Here is a 25,573-nt window from a genome sequence, read left to right as displayed (position 1 = left end):
TTTATAAAGAGCAGCGATATTAACTCATCTGCCAAAGAATTGTACCATCTACACAAGCGATGGCCCTACCAATTCATCCTTTATAAAGCTAAGACTAATAGCAACTTACTTTTCATACGGCGCTAAGAAGTCACACTATGTCACTGCTATGGTTTTTGTTAGTCAAACAAAAACCATAGCAATTCGCCATTAATGTGGAAACAGCCCTTTTAACACACCCATTATATGGTAAAAGCCTTTGCAGCTCATCCTTCATAAGGAAAGAGCTTTGGCAACACATCTCTTGCAACTCACCGTGCATGCGGAAAACAAACTTATCAAATCGTCGTTTATATGGGTAAAAGCTCTGGCAATTCAGTCTTCACATGAGGAAGCACTCTAGTAACTTACCCACTGTAGGGTTAGCTACCTGGAACACACCTTTCAACACGTAAGGGTGGAGTCCAGGCAACCAACTTTCCCTCCAAGAGAGGAACAGCTCAAGTACCTTGGTCACTGTGCGAGGCATAATGCTTGGAACGCACTTTTCAAGAGGAGGATGTCCTTTGCAACTCACCCTATGGAAGCGCTTCATCTGGACCCGCTCATGGCTACGGATGAGGGCAGGTCCTGAGCCGAGGTTATAACGGAACTCAACAAAGCCATTGACAAGAGCCAGAGAGAGGAAATCCCCAGAGCCGTCCTTCTGCTGCTGGCTGTAAAGAAGGATCCCACTGTCCGTGAATGTCCGGAACTCCATCTCGACCTGTGTGGAGCAAAACAAGGATATTCCAGTACTGTGACAATCTCTTTCAGCTAAGAAAAAAAGAGCTGTAAGCAGATTACTTGTTTAGTGTAATACAGAAATTCTAACTGAGAGAACATGTAATGCCTTTTCTCTTTCTTCTTCCTGATATATATATATATATTATATATATATATATATATATATATATATATTTATATATATATATATATATATATATATATATATATATATATGTTATTTCAAACATTTTTCTTAAGTATGAGAATAAATGATATTTTCTGATAGTGATGAGCCATCTTTATCTATTGTTCAGAACATAATTTACCATCTAAATATCTACTCACAGTGACGCTGCTTAACATATATTCATAGAACATTTGCTCATTACTCCCAGAATCAGGCACTCACAATATTTGCTGCCTGGATATCCTTAATATGTTCAGTATTGTAAACTTTTCCTTTGATGAAAGTGACAACAAACACCATGGTTATTCTACCAGAAAAACTGATTGCATTCCACTCCCAATGTGACTGAAAAATTTTAGAAACTGCATAGCCAGACTTTTAACCGGTCCTTATAGTATTGTTGGTCCTCTTTACGCTCCACCCTACCTTTACTTGCATGTACATACTAGTCCTGCTGGAATAATGAACCTCAAAATATTAGGGAGTAAACTTCAATGAGTCTAGGAAATATGTGTGTGTGTGTGTGTGTGTGTGTGTGTGTGTGTGTGTGTGTGTGTGTGTGTAAAAAGTTCAAAGGCCTTGAATTTACTAGATTAGTGAAGAAAAGGTGAATGTGAATATCAAGGTGTAGCGAATAGTGAAGAAGAGTAGAGTGCATAGTTTAAAAATGTTAAAGGTGTAGTGAAGCAGGACCTAGCTTAGTGAAGATAAGGGTATCATGAAGACGAGGGCGTAATGCACAGTACACACAATGATCCTAGTTTAGTCAAGATGACAACATGATGAAGGTGAGTATGGTAAACACAAGACGTAATGAACATCAAGGGGTTGTGATCATGATGGACCAGTGATGAATAAGTGTAGTGAAGATGAGGGCAAGGTAAAAGTAGATGAGGAATGAAGATGTAAGTTTATGAAGGTGACCTTTTAACCTGACTCTTAAAATGACTCAAACTACACTCAAAGGACGGTCGCAGAAGCGGGTATATCAATAATGGAGTAGTATGTCTGTCTGTAGAGGAGTTCAAGGCCGGACTTAAAAACTATCTTGGTGAAGAATATAACGACGTTGGAAAGACTATAATTACAAAATCGCAAAGCTATATTCAACCTAACGTAGTAAAACACAGGGATATTGTAAAGATAAAACATCATGAAAAGTATGTATGTATGATAAGAGGATAATGTAGAAAAAAGTAAAGAATGCGATGAAAATGGGTTCGTAGTGAAGATAAGGCTTTAATGATAAGCGTTTGGTGAAGACGAGCGTGTGGTAGAGAAAACGTGCAATGAAGATGAGGGTATGGTAAAGAAGACGTGCAGTAAAGACGAGGGTGTGGTAAAGAAAACGTGCAGTAAAGATGAGGGCGTGGTAAGGAAAACATGCAATAAAGATGAGGGTGAGTTAGTGAAGAGAGGAGTGTTCTGAATATGGTATGGCCTTTTTGATCTAACCCCCAAACTGATCAAGCAAGGTTCAAGGCTGGCTGAAGAAGCTCATGTGATTACTATCTCTGATTACAATTTGAGTGTTACGGGGAGAGTTTTACGCTTATTGCCTCGTCGCTTAACCTTGTATATATGTACTATGCTCTCATTACTATGTATGCACACACACACACACACACACACACACACACACACACACACACACACACACACAAACACCTAAACCTATAGCTAGGGTTGTGCGGAGGAGGGTGGAGGTGTTGGAAATGAAATGTTTGAGGGCAATATGTGGTGTGAGGTGGATCGATCAAGTAATGAAAATGTAAGAGAGATGTGTGGTAATAAAAAGAGTATGGTTGAGAGAGCAGAAGAGGGTGTGTTGAAATGGTATGGACACATGAGGGGAATGAGTGAGGAAAGACTGACAAAGAGGATATATGTGTTAAACGTTGAGGGAACAAGGAGAAGCGGGAGACCATATTGGAGGTGGAAGGATAGAGTGAAAAAAAGATTTTGAGCGATCGGGGCCTGAAAATACAGGAGGATGAAAAGCATGCATGGAATAGAGTGAATTGGAACGATGTGGTATACCGGGGTAGACGTGCTGTCAATGGACTGAACCAGGGCATATGAAGCGTCTGGGGTAAACCGTGGGAAGGTCTCTGGGGCCTAGATGAAGAGCGGGAGCTGTTGTTTCGGTGCATTACACATGACAGCTAGAGACTGAGTGTGAACGAATGTGGCCTTTGTTGTCTTTTTAGCGCAATCTCTCGCGCGTGCCGGGGGAGGGGGTTGTCATTTCATGTGTGGCGGGGTGGCGACGGAAATGAATAAAAACAGCAAATATGAATTATGTACATGTGTATATATATACGAACAAAGTGCATATGAACGTGCACCTTGATAGAACATACAAACCTCCAACAGCTAGGATCGAAACCGGGACCCCTGTGCGACAGGCGGGAGCGATACCGCTAGGCTATGATCGCCCCTAATAGGGTAATGACTATTCAAATACTATGTACTCAAATACCCTTTGTCTCACGTTGGTGAGCAACGGGGTCTTCACCGGTCTTTTCCCATCGGGCTCACACAGCCATCAGATAGCATTTTACCGAACCTAACTGTACAACGCGGAGGTCTATGAATACGAACAAAGTGCATAAGAACACGCACCTTCATAGAAAATACAAACCTCCAACAGCCAGGATCGAACCCGGGGCCCCTGTGCAACAGGCGGGAGCGCTACCGCTAAGCTATGATCGCCGCTAATAGGGAAATGACTATTCGAATACTATGTACTCGAATACCCTTTGTCTTATCAACCCAGGAGAATTTTCTGGTGAATTCCTGGGTGCATCTATAAATTGCCATGTAGAAATTGTGATAAGTTTTATGCTGGGCAGACTGGTAAGGATCTTTCTGTTAGACTTAGCAACATAAATATAGTACAAGAACGGGACAAGAATCAAATGCCTTATCTAATCACGTTAAAAACTATGGTCATTGTATTGACTGGAATAATGCCATCTCGGTTATCAACTCTAACTCTATTACCAAGAGAAATATCATTGAATCTTCTATTATCAAATACACAAAAAATTATGGTCTTAATATCAGTGATGGTCTATACAAATTGGATAGTTGGTGTATACAAATTTGTAAACAATTCACCTTCTTGTCCACATAATAAGCTTAAGATACACTCGTTGTTTGTCTTGGACAATCGCATGTTTACCAAATGGCGTCCTAGCTACGTCTCTTCGTTGTATATCAACTGACAGTTATATTTCTCTCTTGTGTCTCCCCTGATGATGTGATTATTACACGAAAGTGCACTTGGGAACTTATCGTGTTTCATTTTCCCCGTGGACTCAGGAAGATATATATATATATATATATATATATATATATATATATATATATATATATATATATATATATATATATTTTTTTTTTTTTTTTTTTCCAAAAAAGAAGGAACCGAGAAGGGGGCCAGGTGAGGATTTTCCCTCTAAGGCCCAGTCCTCTGTTCTTAACGCTACCTCGCAAACGCGGGAAATGGCGAATAGTATGAAAAAAAAGAATATATATATATATATATATATATATATATATATATATATATATATATATATATATATATATATATGTGTGTGTGTGTGTGTGTGTGTGTGTGTGTGACTAAAATCATTTCTGCCTTGACTTCAGGTCATCTTGCAACAGATATTATGATTCACTTTAAGTATTTTGTCTTGGGCACTCAGTAGACCCTTAGTTTCCTATCTGCTGGACGCGACTTAGAATTAAGAATCATCATTACTTCAAAGACTAACCTGGACCTTGTTGTAAGCCTTGATCTTCTTCACCTCTAGGTAGGAAGAGCCACTAAAGGAAGGAATTTCGTAGGGTGGTGGTAACTCCTTCTCACAATGGGTTCCTGTGGCTCTTGGGGGACATCCACACTTGTAGCTCCCATCAGGCAATTCCTGACATGTCCCTCCTCTCTGGCACGGCTGATGGGCACAAGCACCAACAACCTCTTCCCTCCCTGGGGTATTGACTGCCAGGGCAGGAAGAGGGAGAAGCATGAATAACAGACACGGGGATCAGGGAAGTTATATCACCAACTAAAACTTCACCATGATGTCATAATGATGTCAAACTTAAGAAATGGTATTCATTTACCTATTTCTCTTTATCTTGTTGCTATAACTGAATGCGGTTTACTAAAGAGGCTTATAGTATGAACGGTACAAATACACAGATGGTGCAGTAGCAGGCGAGCCATGCAGTGTAGCATCTTACCTCGCGATGGGACAGGGAACTTACCTACGCATGTCTGACGGTCGGAGCTTTGTGTGTAGCCGCTGCGGCACATGCAGATGGACGTTTTGCAGCGAGAGTAAGGCACGGAGCAGTCCTTGTCCCGGTAACAGATTGAGCCCAGCAAGCCAAAGGCTGCTATGGTGACGGGTGTAGGAGGCACACTGAAGATACTGTTGGAGAGGCTGTGAGTACTGGAGCCACTACCGCTGCCCACAACATACTCCGGGTGTTGTAGGTGACGTGTCGCCTTCGCCGTCTCTGCTCGGTGTGGTTCCGTGGACAAGGGAGCAGTGGAACGACGCAGAGGGGACTCCGTCACGCCATCGGACTGGTTGCCTACATTAGGTTGTTGGCACATAAGAGCAGTGCCACATGGGATGCTAGCCCACACTTGAGGGTGCTATGTACGTGGATGCTACTACTGTAAGGACAATGTCATCACCTCAGGTACTGTGCAACTGCCCTGAAGACAGCACCATCAGCTTGAGGACAACGCCATTATCTCGTGGGCACTACCACCATCTTTAAGACAGTGTCACCATCTGAAGGATGTCAGTACTATGTTGAGGAGGATGTCACAAACTCAACGGTCTTAGTGGCTTAAGAGCAGCAACATCATCCCAGAGAACGATGTCATCGTCGAGAAAAGCTATGCCATCTTGGAGTCATCATCATCTCGGATATTGTGACCACGTATCAACATTCTCATGGCAGTGCCACCACTGCCAAGACCTCGTCACGACCACAAACTTTACAGTGTTAACTCCAACAGAAGCATCAACACTACAGGGAGAGTGTCACTACCATGAAAGATCTATAATCATAATGATCGTCCCAGTCCAGAGGAATGTATCCTACAGTGACTTACCGACAAGAATGTCACCATCTCGAGCACTGTACCTAATCAGGAACTAATTAACTACTTCATCCATTTATTCGTTGCTTATTAACAAACCTAACTACTCCTGATTTACTCAGACTTGGAAAATCTGGTATATGTTTATTAGTATGACACCTGAACTTGCGTGATATCAAAGTATTTCGTTACACAAATTATTGAACCAAGGTTAACTAAGCTTGCTTTGGATGATTCTGGATGAGTAAAATTGGGAAGCTTTTAAAGCCTGGTTTCAGAACAGGACGACGATATCCATAATGATACAGCCGTCCGGGCGCTGCAGACGAGGCAGTGTCCCAACTATGCCTCCGTCTCAGGTGGAGATGCCTGGGTCACATCCTTGGAGAACACAGTACTGTTTTCCCTCACATTTGTAAAGGGATTATCTTTAACAGGTCACTGCCTATGAACGTCATGAGACGTAAGTAGTAATCTACATATCCATATTATCAGCAGATTTAAAAGAGTATCTCGCGATATTCTGTTAATACTGATATGTTTGGTGTTACCGGACTACGATACATCGCAAGAGGAGACTCACCTTTAGAGAGCCGTATCTTCGGTAATACAAAACTCACTTCGAAAGAGTCTACAATTCCCTGTTACTGGAAATAGAGCAGCCTTGAGCTGCAGTTGTCTTTAGAAAGGACCTGGGTAACACCAGGACTCATTCACCGAAAATGGTCCTGGAGTAACTACATATATATTATCTAAGTATGTCCTCCTCTTCTGCGGTTTGTAATAAACTACCAATCATTACAATGAGAAGTGGACACCTTTATAATTTCTTTTAATTTCAGACTATGGTGACTGACGTGCCATAAATCTGTGCGATGTTCAAGATTCTTGACTGAGGTTGTCCTGAGGCCACAGCTGTAATCCAGGAGTCATTCTATACTGATACTGTAGACTTACCTTAAGAATATAGTGGAATATAAAGGAAATCAAATACCAACAGAATGGGTCTTTGATGGTCTTTTGTTGGCTAGTCTAATAGTTGGTTATTTCTGCAGCCAAGAATTTCCCGAATGGTTGATAATGAATTCTCATTGCAACGCTCTCCTCATTTTCTATATACATAAACATCTAACTACTTTGATTCTGAATGCTGCAATCTATCACTTCTAACCGCATTAACATTGGGTGAGACAGAATACCATGGCCATGTTGGATTTCATGAAGTAGAAGTAAGGTCCCCACACCAAACCCTGCTGGCTGGCTGATTGGAAGAGATGCCAGATTTCCTTGGGTTAAAGGCATGTTGCCCCGCAATATTGAGCTGCTGACTTATTACATAAAATCATCCGTAAAAGCAATTTTGCCTTCCTCATGACAGAAATAATTTGTGGTGGGATTTTTCTGATTTACTTTCAAGACAACAACTCATTTGTGTTCGTACTTTCCACATCTTTCTAAACCGGTTTCCATGTCAGTTTGTTAAGGACTACACACCTATGGATTATAACCCTTTGTACAATCTAGTCATCTGTCACTTTTCATGAAATGACTGAGGCAAAGACCAGGCATGACTCGCTCCAAGATATGGGCAATGACACCTTAACATCCCCGTAAATATCAATAAGGTTAGGAACCCAGGAAGCCACTGAGACCTTTGTTTTATGATCCTAAGGTTGAAACAAGTCACTGCAATTTTCCTCATCTAGGAAACGAAGGAAACTCCATTACTTTGGTGTTATCTATGACGACAGTACCATCTCCTTGAAGATGGTGCCACAACCCTGAAGACAATGCTACCCCTTGAATGAAAGCACCTCAAGTGTGAGCTGGGCCGCATGTGGGAATCATAGCAACACTCGAGCATAACAAAAGTGCAACACAGGTGTCCACGTCCAGGTAAATGTTAAGCGTCAACACTGCCATATCCGGGAACATGTTGGCACATGGAGCAAACACGAGACAACATGAGCAACTACAATAATCTAAGTGAAAAGGTTGCATAAGAGACTGGTCATACAAAAGTATATAAAGTAATGACAGAAAAGTTCCACAGATGGTAACAGTGGTGCGCTTGCTAGTGTGAAAGTAGTAGGCACTTTTAATATATGTGAGTATATGTATAAATATAAAAGAGCATATGAAATATATATATATATCTTTTTTTGTCTAGAAGTTACTGGTATGATTCAATCTAACTGACAGATGTGATAATTCTTATTTCATCCTCCTGTGTCACGTTAAAAGGGTGCACACTTCCAAAGACTAAAATTCCTAAATCTCGGTGGGAAATGCTGAAGAAAAGAGTTTCTTCTGCGTGCTACAGAACTTAAATTTCAGTGTCAGTTTACAATATAATCAAGATCATTCACTTTAGAGGGAATGCCAGCCGTTGTGATGACTTGTCAATCGTTGAACATTTTCTGTACGGTATTCAGAGCTGTATGATGATGACAAACCATTCATCAACTTTATACATGAGATGTATGTTGCTAATACAAGGTTGTATCACTGAAAAATATGAATATTTGAAAGCAAGAGAAGCATCAGTTGATGACACGAATGGAAGATTACAGACATCTGAAGGTCTAAGTAAAGACTCGGTTCTGGCATTCCGTGAGAATGGGCAATGCTTGTGACACAGCCAGGAGTTCCTGGACCACGTGAGGCCCCTACTATGTACATGGTGCTCCGTGAGGGCCAGGAACTCACCAGCTGAGTCCCATTTAATAAGTGCTTAAAATGAGACAGAGCGAGGCTAAGTGGGCGGAGTGCAGGTGTTTCGCGGCACGACACAGACACAGGCGTGCTCTCCCACCCCTTCCTTCCCTTTATCGTTCCCCTCCCTTCACCCCAGCTCAGGTAAACATCCCGGCCTTCAGCCACTTGGGAACTTCTTCAAGTGCACATGCTGGCAACTTGTCCTCAATATCTCAGGTCTCATTTTGACTGAAATCTTTAACTATTTTAAAACATATACTTTTGACAGGTGCATTAACTCAATCGAAATGCACCGTCAGGTGAAATCCTAAAGGAAAAAAAAAACTTGAATCGTTTCTGGACACTAAGAATGACCAATAACAGACTGATTAAGACCCAGAGGTGGCAAGGCTGTGGATGTACATCTGCTCCCCTTCCTAGTGTCCTCACCTGGCAGGGGACACGGCCCGAGGGCATCTACCACCACGTCCTTCTGATAGTGGCAGGCGAAGAGTCGCAGGTGGCATTCGCTGGCGTACGTCTCCCCGTCTGAGCCACACACTGGAGGCGCAGAAGACGAGTCCTCTGGGCACTGAGCCTCGCACTGAAGTAAACATAAAGTGTATGCAAGATGAGAGAGCTTAAGAATCATATACATAAGCATGAATCATAATAAATGTAAATCTTCTAGCCATGAAAAGGTGCTTGAAATAATGTAGCCACTTAACCTTAATGGACAGTTCTTGGCCAGTGTACTTACCTCAGTATCTCAGGATGCTACACTGTAACGGAGTCCATTAAGTGGGTTGTACGCATCAGGTTCAGGTCTTTATTGTCTTATCGATTAACACACAATCACAATGAAATAGCTTATTTATACAGGAATCAATTAAAACAGAGAACGTGCCATAACGTTAAATGAAAGTACAGGGAACCATCACCGTGAGTAATTACTAGCCTCACCTTGCACTCTGCATGACCATCATGTTCTTGGCATCGAGCACCGAAGTAGCACTCGAGCTCAGCACAAGAGCGGGGTGGAGGGGTCGTGTCACTTTGGCGCCGACATCCTTTGGGACCCAGGACCAGACCCTCGGGGCATCCGTTGCATTTCTTGCCCCGAATGCCTGGCTTGCACACACACTGCCCTGTCATCTGTTCACAGTCGTCTCGCACTGACCCAAAGAGTGAACACCCACATGCTGGGGGAGGATACAAGTCTTTGTTTACCAGGTGACACAGGAGGTTGCAGGTGGTTACTGACTGCTGCAGCTGGTTACTGACTGTTGCAGGTGGTTACTAACTGCTGCAGCTGGTTACTGACTGTTGCAGGGATTTGAAATATATAACGACTACTGGAAGGTAAAAAACTACAGTAGGAAATTTATGAACAAGTGGTAATTAATCAAGTTATGAGAAGATTCAAAGTCATTTCTTGCACACAGATATTAACATGTTTTCACGAGTAATTACAAATGAAAGTCAAAGAAGATGGGCGTCTTCAAGGAAATCTAGTTATCACAGAAATAAAAAAATTTATTTCAAGCGTTTTCATGTTATCACAGACGTTCGTCAGCCCTTGCCAGATGGACACAAGGTGGTTTCGAGTTACCCTACATAACTATCAGCTTCTACAGATGGGTTACATGCATTACATAAGACTTTCAGATGGATATGAACTAGCACAGAGATATCTAACTCACTGCAAGTAAACTCAAGATATTGTTGATGACAAACTCATGACAGATCGCCTCAGGTTTTTAGAGTGAGCACCACGAACATACAGGCGGCTGCATGTTATAAAACAAGGTGTTGAGCTGGTCAGTCATTACTGCTCAAGAATATGAGCGATTACATGTGGGTAACGTAACCCAATTACAGATGGTTACAACCAATTATCTATGGAAACAAGTGATCATAAGTGGTTACGATCAATCATGGAGAGTGAAAATTATAGGAAGATACAGGATACCACAGGTGGTCATGTGGAGCTGCACGTGCTAGACAAGCACATGGGAAACACAGTCATGTATGTCAATGAAACGGTTGGCCACACACACACACACACACACACACACACACACACACACACACACACACACACACACACACACACACACACACACACATTGGTTCTATCTCCTCATGCTTAAGACATAAAGCTGATATCTATAAACAACGAAAAAACTTAAAACGGCGATAAATTACCAGAATAATGAAGGCTAATAATAACACGTTCTGAGACAGGACAGTTTTCTGAGACGTTAAGCCAGACCCATATATGTATGGTCATTCATCTTCTTTAGCGATGATCGACGGAGACGCAAATTCACCGATGGTTACTTTCCACTTGTAGGCGGAATCCAGTAAGATCTCTCTCTCTCTCTCTCTCTCTCTCTCTCTCTCTCTCTCTCTCTCTCTCTCTATATATATATATATATATATATATCCCTGGGGATAGGGGAGAAAGAATACTTCCCACGTACTCCGTGCGTGTCGTAGAAGGCGACTAAAACAATTGGGAGCGGGGTGCTGGAAATCCTCCCATCTCATTTTTTGACTTTCCAAAAGAAGGAACAAAGAAGGGGGCCAAGTGAGGATTTCCTTCAAAGGCTCAGTCCTCTGTCTTTAACGCTACCTCGCTAACAAGGGAAAAGGCGAAGTATGAATATATATATATATATATATATATATATATATATATATATATATATATATATATATATATATATATATATATATATATATATATATATTTATATATATATATATATATATAATATATATATATATATATATTTTTTTTTTTTTCATTTTTTATTTTTTTTGCTTTGTCGCTGTCTCCCGCGTTTGCGAGGTAGCGCAAGGAAACAGACGAAAGAAATGGCCCAACCCACCCCCATACACGTCCACACACGCAAATATACATACCTACACAGCTTTCCATGGTTTACCCCAGACGCTTCACATGCCCTGATTCAATCCACTGACAGCACGTCAACCCCGGTATACCACATCGATCCAATTCACTCTATTCCTTGCCCGCCTTTCACCCTCCTGCATGTTCAGGCCCCGATCACACAAAATCTTTTTCACTCCATCTTTCCACCTCCAATTTGGTCTCCCACTTCTCCTCGTTCCCTCCACCTCCGACACATATATCCTCTTGGTCAATCTTTCCTCACTCATTCTCTCCATGTGCCCAAACCATTTCAAAACACCCTCTTCTGCTCTCTCAACCACGCTCTTTTTATTTCCACACATCTCTCTTACCCTTACGTTACTTACTCGATCAAACCACCTCACACCACACATTGTCCTCAAACATCTCATTTCCAGCACATCCATCCTCCTGCGCACAACTCTATCCATAGCCCACGCCTCGCAACCATACAACATTGTTGGAACCACTATTCCTTCAAACATACCCATTTTTGCTTTCCGAGATAATGTTCTCGACTTCCACACATTCTTCAAGGCTCCCAGAATTTTCGCCCCCTTCCCCACCCTATGATCCACTTCCGCTTCCATGGTTCCATCCGCTGCCAGATCCACTCCCAGATATCTAAAACACTTTACTTCCTCCAGTTTTTCTCCATTCAAACTTACCTCCCAATTGACTTGACCCTCAACCCTACTGTACCTAATAACCTTGCTCTTATTCACATTTACTCTTAACTTTCTTCTTTCACACACTTTACCAAACTCAGTCACCAGCTTCTGCAGTTTCTCACATGAATCAGCCACCAGCGCTGTATCATCAGCGAACAACAACTGACTCACTTCCCAAGCTCTATCATCCCTAACAGACTTCATACGTGCCCCTCTTTCCAAAACTCTTTCATTCACCTCCCTAACAACCCCATCCATAAACAAATTAAACAACCATGGAGACATCACACACCCCTGCCGCAAACCTACATTCATATATATATATATATATATATATATATATATATATATATATATATATATATATATATATATATATATATATATATACCGGACTCCGCCTGCAAGTAATAACATCGTGAACGAGAAATCTCCCCTAAGACGAGGTTACATCATTGTTTGGAGTTTAGTCCACCACGAAGGAATACATGGTCGTCTGAGACGTTCCCGCCACACTGGGACCCACAATACTCTGCTCCCACATGATGTTCAACCTCCTAAGCTGCAACAACCCCAGAAATGAGGAGTTGAGGTTGTACATCACTATAATATATCGACTTTATACGTATTTTTTCTTCCCCAGCGGTATAGTTCAATAACTCAACAATTCACAGTTCCTCAACATGGATTTCTGACAAGATTTCTTTGTCTTCACCTGAAGCCATACCTTTAAATCCGTTAGGTGGATTATTTCAACTCAGAGAAGGATTATCTCAGTTCTACTCCAGAAGCGGATTCATTATCTTGGATTTCCATTCATGGACGACTGCAGAAATATTTTTCTAAGGGTTGGCAAACCCCATGTGGACCTACGGATCAGCTTTAGTGTGTGAGTCAACCGACGAAATGGTTGTCATGTGTGATTCAACGGAAAAATACAAATCTACAGTTCTGATAAAAATTTCTAAAACGATTTAGTTTAATTGCATTCAAATAACTATGAGTATGAATATGCGATGTGCATTTTTCATGAATCGCAGAGGGTGGGGTGGAAAAGCTCACTCTTGCTCCCTCCTACAGGCCTCCATGTAAAATATCATTCATGCCTCAACTCATTCAGTCCAATCTTCATAATGAAAAAAAATCAGCTGGATGTGATGCGAGCCATAATACACCGTGTGGGCAGGGCAGAAAGTTTCCTCCTGTCTTGTACTTGACAAACTGACGTGATAAGTTGAACGTAACTTAACACGACCTGACCAATATCATGAGACAATTCCAGAGTTGTCAAATAAATCTGTTTTTAGTTTTGAAAATGTTTCGGCAACCTTTTTTGGATATAGTCTAAGTGTTTATAACATGAAAAACTGTAGACATCCTGTAATAAGATACTGTAAACCTTCGATTTAACAGACTCCGATATAACGGATTTCGGATTGAACGGACCGGGCAAAAAATAATACAGTAAGTAAAGATAAGAAAATTTTAAAAATCTCAAACACCGAACCATGCGCATTTCATATCGCACTTGTTTTTGGTAGCATCATGGGATATACCTGACTTGTTTCGGTCTCACTCTGCCTCAAGCTATCGTGCGGTCAAGTTGTATACAGAAAACTGTGACAATCTATTGAAATTTTTGCAATCCTTACATTGTAAATGGCACCAAGGTATAGAGGCGTTAAAAGAAATCGCCTGAATTGTATACTGTATATAGTACTGAAAATGGCTCATAGGTTATTTTAGATTTAACGGACTTTCGACATTAACGTACATCCCTCCCCTATTAAGTCCGTTAAATCGAGGGTTTACGATACGACAGGTCACTATGACCTGTTGTATTGTGTTTACTCTCGTCCTATATCCGATTTTGCGTTGTTACTCACGGTATTTGCTTACATACATTATTAACCAAGTTCTTCAACCAAAGTACAGTGTAGATATGGCAATATAAGAAAGCTACCCATACCCAGGTTTCTACGGTTTTCATAAGCCTCAGAGTTTTTTCTTTGCTCCAGTCTGCTGTACCTTCCATGGCTCACCGAGCGCTACTGTACTCTGGACGCGTACAAAACATGAAAGATACAGTAATACACATATCGTATAACAAGTACAGTGACATTAATACATACACATCATCTTTCAGGTATATAGTAATAACATGATTAAGTATGGTCTTACATCCGAGGTGTATATAATGAATATGGTTACCATTATCTCATATCCAAGGAGCATATATGTACCGCGTTCATCGTGAAGTACATGTACTGTGTTAATAGACTGAGGATCAGTCTCTGGAGGAACAGAACACTTATGACGTTCATATGACTCATGAGTGTGCGTGGGGGTGTGTCTGGCAAGTAATGATAACGCATCACTGAGGTAACAAAAAATACTGTGCCTTATTCTTGATCACCCCAACACACCCTCCCCTATGCACTGCTGTGGCATGGCCCGCGATTATAATTATCAATATCCCCTACGAAAATGCTTCATTCCTATATGGATAATATAGTGCAATTACGTCGTGAATATATGTTTCACGTTTGAAATTATTTTACATAAGGAATGAGATTAAAGGATATTACCCCCTTTCTCTCCAAGCCTCGCTTTTCCCCACCCGTTTTTCTGAAAGTGAACTAATTTACTGTGCCCTTTCTAGTATGGTATGAGCGGCGAGGGTCGATAACAACATCTGGTGCACCATCATATGGTTAACCCTCCTTGACATTCCTCGTATAACTTAAGCATCTGTCTCATTTTTCTATACTTGAAAAATGGTCTATGGATAGTACTACATTTCATTTCTGATAAGTAATTCCTGTGTACTGTCAAGACTTGAGTGTAATTTGTAAATAAACAAGGTTTGCTTTAATCCCCGAGGGTACCTGAGCTGTATAATGACCGCGATGCATTGATTCGCGATGCACTAAGGTTCGTCTGTATTTCAAATATCATAATCTAAATCATATGCAGTGAAACAGAAGGAACGAAGAACGATGTGTATCACTATATCTGCGACTCCATGACCCTTCCACGTCAACAGAGCCAGATCGCTATGTTTTGTACTCATCCAGTCACAGTCCATGACTTCTGGATCAGAGAAGGTTGCTCATGTGTGGGTCTGACTCGTCAATCTTGTTGCACTCTTCACAAGTCTTTGTTAAATCAACCACACGTACCACGAGACCCTCATGATCACAACACTTCATGATACAAAAGACATGAAGAGAATCTAAAGCATTCAGGTGCGTCCTCCCGCACACATCATGTTCCCACAGGAAAGAATTATATCAGCTCTGGTACAGCTATGTAGCCATCACCTGCTACACGAAAAGGAAAAATTCGTCAAGCAATACTTACGTAAGCATCCCTTACTACCGTGCTGGATCCTGGGCAAGCCCCAAAAGCCTGGCTCGCAGCGGTCACACTTGGTCCCTCCTACCCCAGGTTTACACCTGCACTGGTTGGTCACGGGGTCACACACCTCGTCGTGGGCGCCCAGCTATGTAAATAAACAAACATAAGGGGTTTGCAAATACTGAGATTAGTCCTTCAAACGACGACTGGCCCTAGAAAATGATGCTTTGTTCATACATAAGTGATGTCGGAATAATACCATAACGTACACATACGTTAACATTTAACACATGAATCTTATTCTTGAGAGATTAATCGGGGATCATACTCCCACTAGCTAGTGGGACAAGCATTTAAGATCATTGTGAGGATGGACCGAGGTCTCGTCTTGATGCCACTAGATGAAAATCTGCAATTGGCTTCAAAGATTGACAAGTAGTTTTAGTCAAACTGACATCAACCTTCTGTTATGGATTACTTTCATAGTGTAGGTATACACATTCTCCTTAACAACAGCACGAGACATCAGAATTACCGGGGCAGTCTTTACTACTAACCCTAAACTTGTGTTAAGTTGTTTGAGTACAGGACTGGGAAAGTGAGAGGAAATTATGTACTTTATGCCACGAGGAGGCTCTAGTCCTGCCCTAGTGAGGAGAATTTGTACAACTGAAATAATGGGATCTAGAGCTTATGTGAGCAGCACAGAAGGCATATCAACCACAGAAGGTCCCGTGCAGAACTACTCCCTCCACACACACTCGCTCACCTTATGACACTGGCAGATGGAGGGGCAACCAGCGTAGTTGGGACCGAGCGCCTCACTTTTCCGGTCGGGGCAGCAACCATAGGAGGACTGCTGGCAGGTGGGACCAGTCGTCGTGTCGTTCTCTGCTAAGAGTCAAAACCAAGTCAAACTGACTGATCGAAAAACAAGGAATAAAAAAAGATTTACATAAAACGATTCAATGCAAACTACAGGGTTCCCAACGATTTTACACTGATTATTCTTCTGAGAAACACTGAATCCCCTTGTATTAGAATAGAAAAATACATGCAGGTTCCAACACCACAATATTTCATGGCACAATGATGGGTGGAGAAGGAAGAACCACTGTAATTACTGTACTTTTATAAAGTGTAGTTAAGGACTTCCCTGAGCATGGAAGTTAGACGAACGTACATAATTGATAAATATGGGAGAAAAATACATAAACTGATTAGATTACTTAATGAAAAATAAACCCAATGAGAAAACACACATATACACGAACTGTATCGCAGAAATACCTCTCCCCTAACCTTCGTAGAACTAAGTTCACGGATGGTGATTCATTCTTCCTACCTTGGTCAAGGGGGCAGCACTTGGCGAAGGAAAGCGTCCAGTGGCAGTAGGAACCAGTGGGGCAGGTCTCTGTATCGGGACCCTTGCCGCAGTAGAAGTCACGCCCCGTGTGGGGGTTCACCAGGGGATGGTCGCCGTTGCAGGGGGTCAGCTCGAAGTCTGTAAGGGAGAGGGATCCATATCATGTTATTCAAGGGAGGACACATCACTCGGTGTGGCTCAGGACAGCACAGTTCTTGGTATCTGCATAGAGTCATGTCATTTGGCTAGGGTTCGTGTCACCAGCCTATGATCATGTCATCTGGTTTGGGGTCGTGTCACCGGCCTATGATCATGTCACCTGGTTGGGCGTCATGTCATCCGTCCATGACCATATCATCTGGTAGGGGGTCATTTCATCCGACTATGATCATGTCATTTGGTTTGGGGTCGTGTCACCGGCCTATGTTCATGTTAGCTGGCTGGGGGTCATGTCATCCGTCTATGATCTTGTCATATGGTTGGGGGTCATGTCACCAGCCTATATAGATCATGTCATCTGACAGAGAGTCATATCGCCGGCCTAGGATCATGTCATCTGGCTGTGAATCAAGAGACTCGGTGGAGATAATGAAGATAATGTGAGTCTTTGGGGATCATGGTTCTCAGAGTTTATATAATTTGCTAAATACCATCACCTTACTGAAGTCTTGTCATTCTTTAGAGGTCATGTTCCTAGGTAAGAGTCATGTCACTGTCTAAGCCAATGAAAATGGAGTGAGTCATGTTACTCATCAGAGGCCGTGTCACCTAGCAAGGGTCATAGTGCTCAGCAAAGTTCACGTCACATGGACGGGTATACATCAAGTGCTAAGGGTCAAAGTCTGTCGGCAAGGTGGTTGCTGTTCCAGCAGGAAACATGATATCAAGCAGGAGTTCATACTGGACAAGGGTCGAGTCCTCTGGCTGAGGTCGAGGTCACTAAAAGCAGCCACTACCTGGCAGGGGTCAAGTGAATCAGCAGGGGTCATGCTTCTCCACGAGATCAAGCTACTACAAAAAAAATGGATAGGTGGCACATATGAGACTCTTGCCACAGCTGGAGACACAGGACAAACTGTGGGTAAAGAAGAGAAGCAGGAAGACTACCTACGCCAAATAGTACAGATTGAGACACTGTAATAAATGACCAACATTGCAATTTCCAAACAAGCTTTGCGAATGAATATACGACAAGTAGAATGCTAAAAACATCAGTTATTTTTCATGCGTCCATACTATATATGATGCTCCATATCATAATGTTAAATGTTGTGAGGTTCCCTGCGTTTTTACCCAGGGACTAACATGGAGTCCTCACTTACCCTGTCAGTGCCCACGAATGTTGTATGTTTATGCTGTATTCTGTAAGTCAATCTTGTGTTACCTGAGCGAGATCATCTGGTAGATGACAGGAAGAGGAAGGGTCACTTACTCCACTTCATGTCACTCCAATACATAATCTCCATTGCATCTATTTTCTCATCTTTGTAACTGGTTCCCTGAAGATGTGATAATACACGAAAGTGTTCAGGGTTCAGCATATCTTGAAACTGTCAACAACCTCCTTTTGCTGCTCACATGGCGTCACCCTCAGATGCTAAGGACACATCACATTCATATTGACATCTTATTTCTTCAATCTCGTGCCTCCTAACCTTGTCTGATCCCCCGTCCTTCTGCCGCTCACCAGTCTCACGTCTTGCTTAATCCATCTCTTTCTCGATCAGCCTTGTTCACACAACAGTTAAATGCATCTCCTCACGCAGTCAAATTCACACAACAACAACAACAAGTCTACTATCGCATTAGTTTCTCGTCTGACAACCTCACTTCTGTGCCTGGATCCCTCAACGCTGGTTCTTGCCATCCGTCTGTCATGACTGGAAGAGCACCTCCACCTCATCCATGTGTCGGCTACACCACTCCTTCCGTCGTCCCCAGGCAAACTTATCTCTTGTCGTCAACAAAAGTTCTTGTAAAATCCTGAACAAAACCAGTTTACTCTACATAAACTTACTCAGTACAATACAGAGTCACTCTACTGCACTGATAGAAGATAACCCCCCACTCCGTATATAAATTTCCTCATGATTTACCAAATCTTAATTTACTACAGTTTAAACAACCCCTTATCCTGTTACAGTCACTAATTCATTCCATACACATTCCATATACATCGTGATTTACACGATCATCTTATCACACCAATGAAAGGTCAACATATCAAATATTACATCTATGGCTCCAGTATCTACATAAGCTCATTTCACTTTGATTTACCAACTTCTTCAAAAGGGTCTCTCTCTCTCTCTCTCTCTCTCTCTCTCTCTCTCTCTCTCTCTCTCTCTCTCTCTCTCTCTCTCTCTCTCCTGAATTCAACTCCGTTCGACTGTCTATATTTTCCAGTCACTCTTTTCTCTGATGAAACAAGCAGAGGAACCTCATCATTGTTTTTAACACATAAGTGAATGAATCAGGAGAAAAGTTGTAAAAGGAAAAAAAAGTTCAGTTGGAACAGGAGAGTCACACGATCCTTTACAATAAAAACAGCATATCTGTGTGTCGTGGAAAGCTACTACAACCGCGAGGGTACAATACAACGACAAGGCTTTTCGATTTTCCCTTAAAATACATATCTGATGTGTCGGATGCCTCTGTTTAAGGCGATGGACCGTGCATTACTATACGTTCAGAAGTTTTAATTTATACTTAAAAGCTGTCGAGGGGACCATGCAGGGCATAATGACGAAAAGAAAGGAAAAATACAGAAGGTAATTAGTGAACAACAACAACAATAATAACACTTAAGGACAAAGTCTTCACATGGACTGCGTGAGACATTCTGGGACAACAGTGTTATTCAGAGCATATATCTCGTCATGACCCAGGAAGCAGCAGACACCAAGAAACACCACTTGATTCACCAGAACTGAAAGAGAACACGGAACAAGAGCAGGTCTAGGGCGTGCACACACACACACACACACACACACACCCACACAGCGGAAGCCTGACACCACCAAAACACCGTTTGTGACAATTTGGCAACAGAAGAAGGAGGGGAGGGTGTTGGTGACTGGATAGCTTGGTGTTACTAGGCCTAAAACGATCTACAGAAAGACAAAAGCAATTACATATACAGGTATTATAGCTATGGGTATTATAGCTCACCTTCAAGAACAAGAATAAAACATATGTATGATACTACAGTACTGGGTCAGAGGAAGTACACAAGTGTATGAAAGAATTGCTGACTCATTTCTTCCCATAGATTCAAGAAAGGAAAATCAGTTTTCACAACTTACACAAACCTCTCTCTCTCTCTCTCTCTCTCTGCACCGCTAGCACTCGGAGCCAGACAGACCATTTGCAAGATCTTAGCCTCTCACCGTGCATGCAGAATATGTAGTACTGGGAAACATGCACTACCAAGGCATGGCATGCACATACACCTCACGTCACGACAGGAACGACCCCACACCTAACATCCCGTCACGACAAACACGACCATCAGCGTGACGACCAATGCGTCACAACTGTGCGGAGACGACACTTGACGACAAGCGTTCTCTGCATCCCAGCATGCACGAAACCACGTCACATGCATAAATGACACGTCACATAGGCCACGTACACGTCACAATGAAAGCATATAGGACACCACCTCACAACGTGCGTGAACTATAGCATCGTCAGCCATGCGGGTTACTGTGGCAGAGAGGTGTGGTGGTAGTGGTGGTGGTGGAGTGGTGGTGGTGTGGTGACGGTGTTGGGGACATGCTGGAGGAGGTGCGAGGGTGGTGAGGGCAGCAGGTACCTTCACACAACTCGAGGGGCCGGAGCCTGAGCTCCACCTGCCGCTGACAACCCTCCCTGATCATGAGGCATTCGCTGGAGTACATCTTGAGGTCGGAGGCACACACGGGGCTCTGCGGCACGTCGGAGCAGTCCAGGCGGCACGAGCAGCGAGGCAGGCCGTCCGCCAGCACCGTGCACGTAGACCCGTACTCGCACGTCATCCCCGTGCACGCGTCACCCTCGACGCCCTGCTGCCCGACGGGGCGCGCAGGACCGGGGGGGCCCACAGCCACAGGGGGCGACGAGTCACGGGGACTCAAGCTTGGGTCATCCTCTGCATCGAGGCCACCCCGCGAGTGTGTACGTTAGTCATAGCCACCACCAGATCATACACACATACTTACACACACACACACAATGTACACTTACAAGACACACACACACACACACGTACATACATGTTAAAACATAAAATTACATTGGTGGCGACTGTGCAGGCCTGGTGTACAGTGTGAGGCGGCGCCACAGGTAGTGACTGCAGAATCGCACAAACGAACACAGGGCAGCAGCAGCAGCAGCGCCACAGAAGCAAGGGCAGCCGGGGGAGGCCACGTCTACAGTGTGGGTGCCACGCTTTGGTTTGTATGAGTTGAAGTGCTACGTCAACTACCTGGCAGGTGCTCAGGTGGCCCCGTAGGTCAGCACACTTTACACAGAGTTAGTTTACATTCAGATGAATTTATGTACAAAATTAAGAACAGCTCAGCTTACATACAGATTACATGAGATTTAAGTCTCCTGACACTAAGATTATAAGAAATTTATAAGGCAGGGTTTTACCTGGGGGAATATCTCGGGCATAACACTGGAATACAATTAACATTGCAGGAACTTAGCCATGTATGGGAGGTTAGAATTTACAAGAAATGATTTACTGATGATAAAATCAGCCACCTGCAGATGAAGTCTATGGTCATTCTACTAAAAAAAGAAAAAAAAGCTGTCCATCTAACTACATCTCTGTTCACTGTTGTTCTAATCTGTCTATATGTTCATTTCTCATAACAGAGCAAGTTCTTATTCGTTATCTTCCTTCCACTATATCTTTATCATTCAAGCTAACTTATCCTACCTAAGTTTGCCTGAGGCAACTTGTCTCCCTCCCATCTGCCCGTCGGAGAAGTTTCGTTTGACCTTCCCTCCAACACCATAACCCGACCTACACCAAGCAAAACTAACCTCACATTCTCTCTACATCAAGACGTCCTTACCATCTATATCTCAGATGTCACCGTCTTAACTTTTCCTCCACACTAAAGTCCGGCCCTATCATGGACGTCTCTATCTACCAAATTCACATCAAAAAAGTCACCATCAGTACCCTAACCTCTCCATTTGCTTCAGCCTCCTACCCTCTCCTCATCATACACCTCCCCCTCACTCTCTAGTATCGCCTGAGCCAATCTCCTCGAGGAAGGAACCACAAACCGCTTTTCTATTTTTGGCACAGCCGGTGATATTCAAGACCAGGATGATTAACTTGGCCGTAGATGCCTTTACGTTGAACTTCTCCTCAGACTTACGTTAAGGCAATCCACTCACGTTCTCTCTCCTTGTGTACACGCGACATGAGAGGTTGTGAGGTGGTTCATAACTAGAGGCGTGTGAGGATACCTTGTGTGACGGTTTCAGTCCATGGGCGTCTGTGTCCACTGGTCAGTCTGTTCCTTAATGTCCCGGGGTCTATCGCTTTGTTCCTCTGTTTACGTAGGTGTAGTCTGGTCTATATATGACCGTCTGGCTTCTTTCGTCTGCCCACGAATCATAATGATTCTAAAAATCTCACAAACTTGCACTACAGTTCAACCGCCGGAGCTTGGATACGGCATTTCTGGTTCACAGATTCTGAAATAATAGTGTTTATCTAACATTCTGCACGTCAGTACCTCAACTACAAAAAACACAGTGGGACAATGGGACCTTCAAACCACGGCTTAGAATCGTCAGTGTGAATCAACTCGAGAGTAAATGTGTGTGTATGAGGTTGAAATAAATTCCTTTGCCCAGTAATCTTTGTTACTACAGTGAAACAACATCACAGGAGAAACAACGACTTTACCTCCTCAATGTGGCTAGGCATCTCCTACGATCTTTATCATTTTCTTTTTAAAAATCGAAAAAAAAAAAAAATCAGACTGAAAAACAGGTGAGGTTTGGCTCGTTTTCTTTGCACTGTAAAGTTTTCCCCAACTTTAAGCACATTTACTTTTATAGTGAAATCCTCTTGAGAGCGTTAAGCTGGGGCGAAATATTCATGACGATCGGATAACGTTCCAAGTTGAGGAAGAAACTGGAGAGAGAGAGAGAGAGAGAGAGAGAGAGAGAGAGAGAGAGAGAGAGAGAGAGAGAGAGAGAGAGAGAGAGAGAGAGAGAGAGAGAGAATTCTTGCATATGACCAGAAATTTTCAGACTTTATTTCCTCACAGTCTGCGAAATAATGAGAAAGCCTTGACGGAACGGCAAAAGTGATGATGCTTGACTTTTGAAGAAAGTCTTGACACACACACACACACACACACACACACACACACAGTGATGACGTCAATGAAGTTGTCTCAAAAAGTCTCGACAGATGACAGTAACTTTTCTTTACTTGCATTGTGTGGTTCCTCCTCACCGAAAACTTTCTCGAGGATTTTCGACCATATTCCACAGTCCTCTGGTTATAGTGTTTTATTATAACATGTTGCCCCAACTGACAACCAGCTCAAACGCTTCTAAGACTTTCCAGCACCCCACTCAGGACTTCGAACATTCCCTAAGACTTACTTCACTCTTGAATCCTTATGAAGACGTCCTAACACTCCCCAGGACTCCCTACACTCAGGAATCTATCCTAAGACTTCCTAACACTCTCCAAGGCTTCCCTCAATCTCTAAGACTCTGAAACTTCCTACACTCCTGAAAGCTCACTGATACTCTCCAAGACTTCCTACACTCCCTAAGGCTTACTAACATTTCCCAAGACTTCTTACTTTCTCTACGACTTCCTAACACCTCTCAAGACTCCCTACATTCCCGAAGACCCTAACACTCCCCAAGACCTATTCTCCCTTAGACTTTCTAACACTCAGCATCCTTCACTCCACAGGCGTTCCTAACACAGACTTCCTACATTCTCTACGCTTCCTAACACCTCTAATCAATCAAGCATGAAACTCCCTGTAGGTTAACTAATGACGTTTCCATGACCACTCTCACTCTCCACCTCCTTTCCCTTCAAAAGCAGGAGAACTTACTGACGCCGGAGGTGCGGGCCTCTGAGCACTCCCCAACGAAGTTGACCCGCAAGCCGCCCTCCACGGCGCACGCCTGCCTTCTGCATCTCACATTCGTTGACGTATGTCTGGCCGTCGGAGGCGCAGACGGGTTCGCGGGTGGCGGGGCAGTCGGTGGGGCAGATGCAGTGGCCAACCTCGCACCTCGCCCCGTACTTGCACACCACGTGTTGACACAAGTCTGCCGGCGACACACCAAAATCATCATCATCATCACACTCCACATCTGGCCATGTAGTGTCAATAATAACGTCTGCCAAAGATAAAGATATCATTGTCCATACATGATAATTACTCAGTTAACAAGAGACTGGCACAAATGTGTCACGGTGCACAGAAACAGCGTGTGGAGGTGCCAGAGAGAGAGAGAGAGAGAGAGAGAGAGAGAGAGAGGCAGTCGACTCACCGCAGTCTCCTCTGGAGGCGACGATTATGAACTGCTGCTTGCGGCAGGCGGCCACCTTCAGGAGGCATTCGTTGAGGTAGGTGACGCCGTCAGTACCACACACTTTACTGTCCACCTGTCCTCACCAGACATTCAAGTTAAAACGGGTGAAAATAATTATCCAATCATCATATATATATATATATATATATATATATATATATATATATATATATATATATATATATATATATATATATATATATATATATATATATATATATATATTCCTATGAGTCCACGGGGAAAATGAAACACGATAAGTTCCCAAGTGCACTTTCGTGTAATAATCACATCAACAGGGGAGACACAAGAGAGAAATATAAATCAGTTGATATACATCCTAGAGACGAAGCTATGATCATTACTCCAGTCAATACAATGATCATAGTTTAGTCTCTTCGATGTATATCAACTGACTTATATTCCTCTCTTGTGTCCCCCTTGATGATGTGATTATTACACGAAAGTGCACTTGGGAACTTATCGTGTTTCATTTTCCCTGTGGACTCATAGGAATATCTTGATCACGCACAAAATTGTGATCCTTTCCAATATATATATATATATATATATATATATATATATATATATATATATATATATATATATATATATATATATATAAAGATCAGTCTGATTCATACATACAGAGTCTGATAATGTGAAATCATAAACAGTTCTAATATGTCAATAAAATTAAATATAGTAATCCAATAAGCTCAACATATTTGCTCTCGCTATTTTTACATGCTAGTCTGAGAGGAGTATCTGCCAACATATGGCTGACCTCCAACTTATCTGCTGTATGTTCTAAACAATTAGTTATTCTCAGGCACAAATAAACGTCAAAATTCATGGACAAAGTTGTCAAACTCACATCCGTTTC

General features: G+C 42.6%; 1 protein-coding gene across 1 annotated transcript in view; it reads right to left on the bottom strand.

The window, feature by feature from the left end:
* Window positions 1–25,573, bottom strand: part of LOC139766704 (agrin-like) — an 889,459-nt gene that overhangs the window by 89,947 nt on the left and 773,939 nt on the right. Inside the window, 12 exon segments of the mRNA XM_071695624.1 lie at window positions 557–745; window positions 4,720–4,946; window positions 5,216–5,548; window positions 9,216–9,369; window positions 9,729–9,967; window positions 15,741–15,882; window positions 16,507–16,631; window positions 17,083–17,241; window positions 20,921–21,235; window positions 24,201–24,273; window positions 24,275–24,420; window positions 24,646–24,760. Of these exon segments, the coding sequence (XP_071551725.1) occupies window positions 557–745; window positions 4,720–4,946; window positions 5,216–5,548; window positions 9,216–9,369; window positions 9,729–9,967; window positions 15,741–15,882; window positions 16,507–16,631; window positions 17,083–17,241; window positions 20,921–21,235; window positions 24,201–24,273; window positions 24,275–24,420; window positions 24,646–24,760 (2,217 nt within the window).

Source organism: Panulirus ornatus, chromosome 58 (genome assembly GCF_036320965.1).
Source record: "Panulirus ornatus isolate Po-2019 chromosome 58, ASM3632096v1, whole genome shotgun sequence".
Lineage (NCBI taxonomy): Eukaryota > Metazoa > Arthropoda > Malacostraca > Decapoda > Palinuridae > Panulirus > Panulirus ornatus.
The sequence above is the reverse complement of the archived record's forward strand: the minus strand, read 5'-3'. Positions and strand labels throughout refer to the sequence as shown.